At 39.0% G+C, this 8,521-nt stretch overlaps 1 protein-coding gene across 1 annotated transcript in view; it reads right to left on the minus strand.

The window, feature by feature from the left end:
* TSEN15 (tRNA splicing endonuclease subunit 15) overlaps positions 1–7,928 on the minus strand; it is a 37,544-nt gene extending 29,616 nt beyond the window's left edge. Inside the window, exons 1-3 of the mRNA XM_060142147.1 lie at positions 7,777–7,928; positions 5,506–5,587; positions 5,089–5,224 (exon numbers count right to left, since the gene is read on the minus strand). Of these exons, the coding sequence (XP_059998130.1) occupies positions 5,089–5,224; positions 5,506–5,587; positions 7,777–7,902 (344 nt within the window). The 5' untranslated portion in view covers positions 7,903–7,928. The remainder of the gene's footprint in view (positions 1–5,088; positions 5,225–5,505; positions 5,588–7,776) is intronic.
* Between the last annotated feature and the right edge of the window lie 593 nt (positions 7,929–8,521).

Consider the following 8,521-nt stretch of genomic DNA (forward strand, 5'->3'; position numbering starts at 1 on the left):
AAAAAAAATGTCATGAAGATCCTATGGGTAAGATAGGAATAAAGACTGTGTCCTACTAGACCTACTAGAGAATGGACTTGAGGATATGGGGAGGGAGAAGAGTAAGGTGTGACAAAGCGAGAGAGAGGCATGGACATATATACACTACCAAACGTAAGGTAGATAGCTAGTGGGAGGCAATATGTATATGTATAACTGATTCACTTTGTTATAAAAAAAAAAAAGAAGAAGAAAACAAACTTAAAAAGCTAGAAAAGCAATAATCACCAGTTGGGAAAAACTAGAAATAAATAGGACACAAATTTATTCTAGACTTATGAAATGATTTGATTCAAACAGGCTATTGATTTTATTTTTTAGGATTAAATTCAGGTAAACTCTAAATGGTAGTTCCTTCTCCAAACAAATAATATATTAATAATACTAGGTAGGATGATATTTGTTAGAGTAATTAAAAGACACAAAGGGAGAGATTTAAGGAGTGAATAATTAAGTCTTTTAGACAGAAGCATTATTGGAAATAATGCTAGTAAAATTGTGTGTTGATATTCAAACACACAGAAAAATCTCAGAGTAAGGAGCCTCTCAAAGAAGGGTATAAATAGCCTGATATATCAAAAAACAATTCTCATAACAAATCACACATACAAAAAATATTTAATAGAAATCTAAAAATTTAATTTTATGCAATACACACAATGAAAATAACCAATTATGGTAGCTTTGATTTGGAAGGGATCTTACATGTTATCTACTGATAATCTATGTCCCTCAATAAAAGACAAAGAAAGTGAAACTCAGAAAAATTAGGTGTGTCTCCAATCATCAAAGAAAATGTTGTGTCATTGTCAAGACCAGAACTTAGGTCTTATGGCTTTGGTCCAGTGGTCTTTCTATTAAATCAATATGCATTTATCATAGAGAATTAGGAAAGGAATAGGTGTTTATCAAAGTGCTTCATGTTAGAATTTACGGTGCTCTGTCCTCTTCCCTGCGTGTAAACCCACTCAGATACACCTATGTCTTCCTCTGTCCTTTCTACCTGCCCCACAGCCTCAGTGGTTCAGGTGTTCCTCCTCTAGCTCAATATTAATCTCTTCAACTAGTCTCTTGAATCCACCACTCCCCACCTCTCAAGAATGTTGCTCCATCAGTAATTACCTTTACTCCTCTATGTTCAGACTTTCTCTAGGACAATTCACAGGGCAGCTGGCTTCCCTCAGAACAAGCAAGTCAGAGAGAGTGCCTGACAGAAAGCATAGTCTTTTTTTTTTTTCTTGAAGTATAGTTGTTTACTCCATATATATATATATATATATATATATATATATATATATCACTTTGCTGTATACCTGAAAAAAATGTATATGTGTGGACATATATATTCTTTTTCAGATTCTTTTCCATTATAGGTTATTACAAGATATTAAATATAGTGTCCTGTGCTATATAGTAGGTCCTGTTGTTTATTTTATATATAGTAGTGTACACCTGTTAATCCCAAATTCCAAATTTGTCCCTCCCCTCTTTCCCCTTTGGTAACCATAAGTTTGTTTTCTATGTCTGTGAGTCTATTTGTTTAGTAAATAAGTTCATTTGTATCATTTTTTTAGACTCCACATATAAGTGATATCATATGATATTTGTCTATCTCTATCTGACTTACTTCACTTAATAGGATAATCTGCAGGTCCATCCATATTGCTGCAAATGGCATTATTTCATTCTTTTTATGGCTGAGTAATATTCCATTATGTGTGTGTGTGTGTGTGTGTGTGTGTGTGTGTGTATACACACACACATATATACCACATCTTCTTTATCCATTCATCTGTCAATGAACATTTAAATTGCTTCCATGTCTTGGGTACTGTAAATAGTGCTGCTATGAACACTGGGGTGCATTATCTTTCAGAATTAGAGTTTTCTCTGGATATATACCCAGAAGTGCGATTGCTGTATCATATGGCAACTCTATTTTTAGTTTTTAAGGAACCTCCATACTGTTCTCCATAGTGGCTGCACCAATTTACATTCCCACCAACAGCGTAGGAGGGTTCTCTTTTCTCCACAACCTCTCTAGCATTTATTATTTGTAGGCTTTTTGATGATGGCTATTTTGACCAGTGTGAGGTGGTACCTCATTGTAGTTTTGACTTGCATTTCTCTAATAATTAGCGATGTTGAGCATCTTTTCATGTGCCTATTGGACATCTGTACGTCTTCTTTGGAGAAATGTCTATTTAGGTCTTCTGCCCATTTTTTGATTGGGTTGTTTGTTTTTTGGATATTGAGCTGTATGAGCTGTTTGTATATTTTGGAAATTAAGCCCTTGTTGGTCGCAATGTTTGCAGATATTTTCTCCCATTTCGTAAGTTGTCTTTTCGTTTTGTTTATGGTTTCCTTTGTTATGCAAAAGCTTGTAAGTTTAATTAGGTCCCATTTGCTTATTTTTGCTTTTGTTTCCGTTACTCTATGAGATGGATCAAAAAAAAGAATGCTGAGATTTATGTCAAAGAGTGTCCTGCCTATGTTTTCCTCTAGGAGTTTTATAGTATCCAGGCTCACATTTAGGTCTTTAATCCATTTTGAGTTTATTGTTGTATAGGGTATTAAAGAATGTTCTAATTTCATTCTTTTATACATAGCTGTCCAGTTTCCCCAGCTCTGCTTATTGAAGAGGCTGTCTTTTCTCCATTGTATATTTTTGGCTCCTTTGTGGTAGATTAATTGACCATGAGTGTGTAGGTTTATTTCTGGGCTTTCTATCCTGTCCCATTGATCTATGTAGCTGTTTTTGTGCCACTACCATACTGTTTTGATTACTGTAGCTTTGTAGCATAGTCTGAAGTCAGGAAGACCTGTATTCTGAAAACTGTAAGACGCTGATGGAAGAAATTGAAGATGACACAAACAGAAGGAATGATATACTGTGCTCTTGGATTGGAAGAATTGATATTGTTAAAATGACTATACTACCCAAGGCAATCTACAGATTCAGTGCAATCCCTATCAAATTACCAATGGCATTTTTCACAGAACTAGAGCAAAAAATTTTCAAATTTGTATGGAAACACAAAAGACCCCAAATAGCCATAGTCTTTTATAATCTAATCTTAGAAGTAACATCCCATCATTTTTGCCGAATTTTATTTACTGAAAGCAAGTCACTAACTCCAGACCACACTCCAGGGAACAGAAATACACAAGAGTGTGACCATCAGAAGGCTGGATTATAAGAAGCCATCTTAGAGGCTGCCTGCCACAGCTTCTAAAGAAGAAAAGCAAAAAGGGAGACTTGTTAACTAGATACCAGGACTTCCTATGAAGCTACCAATTAGGAAAATGTGGTATTGTCACAAGGATAAATATATTGACTAATGGAATATAAAGAGAGCCCAGAAACAAATCAGTGCATAGAGGGAGCTTTGGAAAATGACAGAGATGATATGTAGGACAATAAGGAAAGAAGGGAATATTCTGTAAACGGAGGTGGAGAAAAATGGTTATCCAAATGAAAATAGGGTTCCTAGCCTTCCTCTCATACCATTAAAAAAAGCAAACTTTAAAACTCTTAGGAAAATATAGGTGAACTTCTTAGACCTTTAGACAGGAAATAGTTCTTAAATTAGATACAAAGATATTGATTATTGAAAATGGATAAATAGGATTATATTCAAATTAAGAACTGTGTTCATCAAAAGATACCTGAAAGACAGATTTTAAAGCTCAGAAACACAACCCAAAGGATTATTATCAAGAATATATAAAGAACTCCTAGAAGTCAATGAGAAAACTATAAGCAATCCAGTAGGCAAAGGATATGAAAATACATTTCTCAAGAGAGGAAATATTAAATATATAAATAAATGTTCAATAGCAGAGAACTGCAAATTAAGACCACAATGAGATAAGCCATTCAACTGACAAAAATTTCAAAGTCTGAGAATACTAAATATAAGAGACCACACAGCTTCCAAAGATCTTGTTTACATTGCAGGGGAAAGTAAATTGAGGCAACCACTTTGGAAAACAGTTTGAAATTACCCCCTGAAGTTGAACATTAGCAACACTCCATCATCAAGAGAGTAGGTGTGAAAACTGTGGTACAATCACACGATGGAATGCTATATGGCAGCTCCCCACCTCCAAAATACACAATAGATCAATGTTAGCAGTATGACATTAAGTACATAAAGTGAGCCTCAAACGATTACATGCCTTTTTATAAAGTTAAAAAGATCTAAAATGAAACAATTCCCAATGAACATGAAAAATACAGTAATACTGTACAGTAAATGAATACTTATTAAATACTCATATTTAACTTATTCCTCAAATAACCAAAAGTAAAGCAATGATCCCTGTACCCCAAATTCCTTTTTTTTTTTTTTTTTTTGCGGTACGCAGGCCTCTCACTGCTGTGGCCTCTCCCGTTGCGGAGCATAGGCTCTGGACACGCAGGCTCAGCGGCCATGGCTCACGGGCCCAGCCGCTCCGCAGCATGTGGGATCTTCCCAGACCGGGGCTCGAACCCCTGTCCCCTGCATTGGCAGGTGGACTCTCAACCACTGCGCCACCAGGGAAGCCCCCCAAATTCCTTTTAAAATATATTACTACCTCTACAAATGCTTTGAGAGGAAAGGAACAAAACCTCCAAATTTTTACAGTCATCGAACAGCAGATTATCTGAAAATGTTAACAATATGTGGCAGACACATTGTGAGAGGGAAAAATCAAGATTTTCAACCACATTCCTTGTTTCAAAACTTTCCAATGTCTGTCTCTACAGAATCTCTGTCATTAATTAAAACCAACTTGTTGAAGCATCTATGATATGTCAATATTAGACAGAATATTAAGATATTTTATTTTCAAAGGAAAAGTGTAAATGACAAATGCTCTGTTTGTATCTGTATGTAAGTGTACATTGCTGTGACCTGGAGTTAACTAAAAAAGTGGAATATAAAATTTTACAAAATGTATACAAATACTATATATATATTACTACCTCTAATTTAATGATTCCAGCACTTTATTCAGGAAAGGGACTAACCTGTTAAACAAAGATCAAAATCACCTGCCCACCTGTTATGGCTGAGGGAAGCACTGACGGGTGTAGGTACCACAGTCTGTAACCCTTCTCCTTCTATCTCGGTACCAAGAAGGCAGATGAGCTGGAGATCTGGTAATCCCACACAGTTTACTTCATGCCAACTCTTACCTGAAAGTGCATCATTGAATGGACAATAATGTTTATCAAAAATAAAAGATAAAAATTCCAAACACCTACCTAATACTCAGCTGAGCAAACATCACTTATAAAGCTATGTCTCCTTATCATTCTAGTATTTTCTGTTACCCAGTAATTCCCAATGTAAAGGAATAAAGAAATCACAACAGTGACAAAATTAATAGCAAATGTATAAACGCTATATGCCAACCCAGCTCCTCATCCCCCCACCACCGCCCTAATAACAAAACAATAATAAAACAAATACTTACTCTCCATGAGGTCCAGGTAAACCAAGAATGCTATATACACTTGGGTGGCATCTCCTATATCTAATTCCATCATTTCTAAATACTGAAAATAAAAATGTAATTGTCAAATAGAGAAGGAAGAGTCTCTTAATATTTTCTTTCAATCAACAACTATTCATTAAATAGATAATATATAAGACTCTCTTATAGGTATAGTGGGAGTTACATGGCAATTAAGCCCTGATCCCTATCAATAAAAAACTTATGGATTGTTAGGGTAAACACACGCACACCTGCAATTGTAGGTAAATAAAAATACATGACAGTAAGTGACTAAAAACCAAGTGAGTGGAATAAAAAAACATGAAACAGGTCAAAGGAGCTCCACTCAGATGGCTTGGTTGGTGAATGTTTCCTGGCAGAGGTGGGATGCAAATTGGGCCCTGAAGGACTTGTCGTGTATGATTTGAATAAATAGAGAAGGTAGAGTAACAGTGTGAGTAATCACACAAAGGTGGGAATAAGCAACACATATTCAAGGGCCTATAAAGAAACATATCTGCCAGGAGTAGAGACATTTTTTAATAGAACTTTTGTTGGCGCATGTTAGTGGGAGCCTCTATTTCCCTGGTCTCTTATTTGCCTGTGGAGAAAGTCTGCAAGAAGACCACTCCTGGCCTCTATCCCCACCCGTGCTCACTCAAGAGTAGGGAGTTATTTAATTGTTCGTTTTTAAAGGACCAAACAAGCTGCTGCTGCTTTCAGACTTGTTGGTCAGCACTGAGCAAACATTCTTCAGGAGCCTGCCCCTGCAAGAGAAGCCTGAGGTATTCGAGCTCTGTCAGCGACTAGGTGGGGGAGCAGGGACAAAGCAGAAGTGAGGCGTCAGCAGACCTGCCTGGGTGCAGATCTGAAGTCACACTTCCCCATCGGAGTCCTCCGAGGTGTGCACAGGTACAGGAAAAGAGGGGTGTTATTAACTGTCCTCCTCAAACCTTAAACGTGTTTGAAAATGACACTGAAAAGGCAATTGGGGACCAGGTGGCAAGGTCTTGATGGTCAAGCTAATAGTTTGAATTTTACCCATAAGGAAATTCTCTAAGCATGGGAATAATATAATCAAAATGGTGCTTGAGGATGATAAATCTGATACTGCGTTACTGGATCGACCTAAGTAATTTTCAAACTGAATAATACAAATGCAGAACTGAAAAATCAAACAACCAATATAAATAGTAACATGAAATCTAGAAGAAGTTTTTAAAATTTGTTACTGTTGTTCCACTTATTAAACACTTAGGTAATGTTTACTATATGTCAAGTGCTTTACCAATATTAACTGATTTAATCCTGTAACAACCCTATAAGGTTAGTACTATTCTTATCCCCATTTTACAGATGAGAAAACTGAGAAACTTGCACCAAAAAAAAAAAAAAAAAAATCACAAAGCTGGTGACAGAACCATGATTCAAACCCAGGCAGTCTAACTTTGAGTTCATGCTCCTAACCACCATGACCCCTCTCCACGTTTTGGTTCTTTTATGGCACTGAATAACACCTCCATGCTAGTGTTTGTTTTTCTCACCTTGAGGGGAAATAAGGGGATCAGAGCAGGAGGATAAAATCAAGCAAGAGAAGATGAAAAGATCTTCAAATTGTTCCTTTTCTGGACTGTTTTTAGATTATTATCTATGAAATATTGCTCTCCAGCAGAAGACTGCAATTCTACTAAAGTTACTAGACCAAAGTATCTAGTCCCTGATATTCCTACAAAAACCCTTATATCCATTCACTATCCGCTCATTGTTTGGGCCATGACTGGTACAGGGCAGCAATTTGCCAAGCACAGGCAAATGAGGATTGTGCCTAAACCTTAATCATTGTAGACTACTACATCTTATCCATGGCCCACAAACTGTTTTGCTTGGTTACTGTGAGTATTAAATGAGACCATCCCCAGAACGAGCCCTAGACAGCAAAACTCAGATTAGTGGAGTGATTACTATCTGGCCTTGAGGGGCATGTATTCAATGTTGTTCCCTCCAGCTAAGAATGGTCTGAGGGAGGGGGAAGGGGGCGGTGTCAGAACAAGAGTTCAACTCATTTAAACAAACAAAAACAAGGTTGCCTGCAGCGAGCAGTGAGCATAAAGGACCCCCTTCGGTGAGGTTCGCGCGTAAACGGCGATCCCATGCGGTTGGGAGTCAAGGGCCCAAAGGGGAGCACGGCCCGTGGGTTCCGCCTGGGGTAGAGGCCTGGACCGGCGCCCTGCTCCTCTCACGCCTCCTGACCTTAGGGTGCGTGCCCATCCAGGCGTCCTCGGGGGCCCATGAGAGGGCGCCGCCGCCGCCGCGATCGCCGCTCGGGCGCACATCGCTGCAGCCCGCGGTCGGCTGGGACTCGCCGCTCTCCTCCATGCCCTGCTGTGCGGTGCGCCCGTGGTGCACCGCGCTGCGCTCTCCGCGCCCGGCCAGAAGCAGAGACGCGCGCGTTTGGGTTCCGCTTCCCAGTCGTCCGCTGCGCTGGCGCGGGAGAGCTCAGATGCTGGGAGGACAGTTCTCTCAGACCCATCTTCAGACGAACATAGCTAGAACCTGGGCAAACGCACTCCGCTTTCGGTCTGCGCTTATTCAAATCTGGGCAGATGCTAGCGAGAAGAAGGTTCAAGTATACCCCGAGTCCCGAAGCCCTTAATTCTCCTTACGTCAGCGCTGTTTGCAACTCTGCTGAGAAAGTGGGGGAGACTTAAGGCTTCTTTGCCCTGACATGTAAGCTTAAAGTGTAGAAGTGGATGAGATCTCCAGAGAAGAAAGTGGAAAGGAGAAAGACCAGACTGCCAAGGACCTTATGTTTAGGGTGGACCGACCTTTCAGGATTAGAGGAGCAAGAGTAAACACGAGTTGTTGAAAGTAAACAGGAGCGGTCAGAAAAGTAGGATGCAAACCAGCATAGCGTTAAGCATGTGACGTGGGTCAAGGCCGAGGAGTTTCAATCAGGCAGAGTAGGACATTTTAAGCATTTACCTAAATCCCTAAA

The sequence above is a fragment of the Lagenorhynchus albirostris genome, chromosome 2, assembly GCF_949774975.1.
Source record: "Lagenorhynchus albirostris chromosome 2, mLagAlb1.1, whole genome shotgun sequence".
NCBI lineage: Eukaryota > Metazoa > Chordata > Mammalia > Artiodactyla > Delphinidae > Lagenorhynchus > Lagenorhynchus albirostris.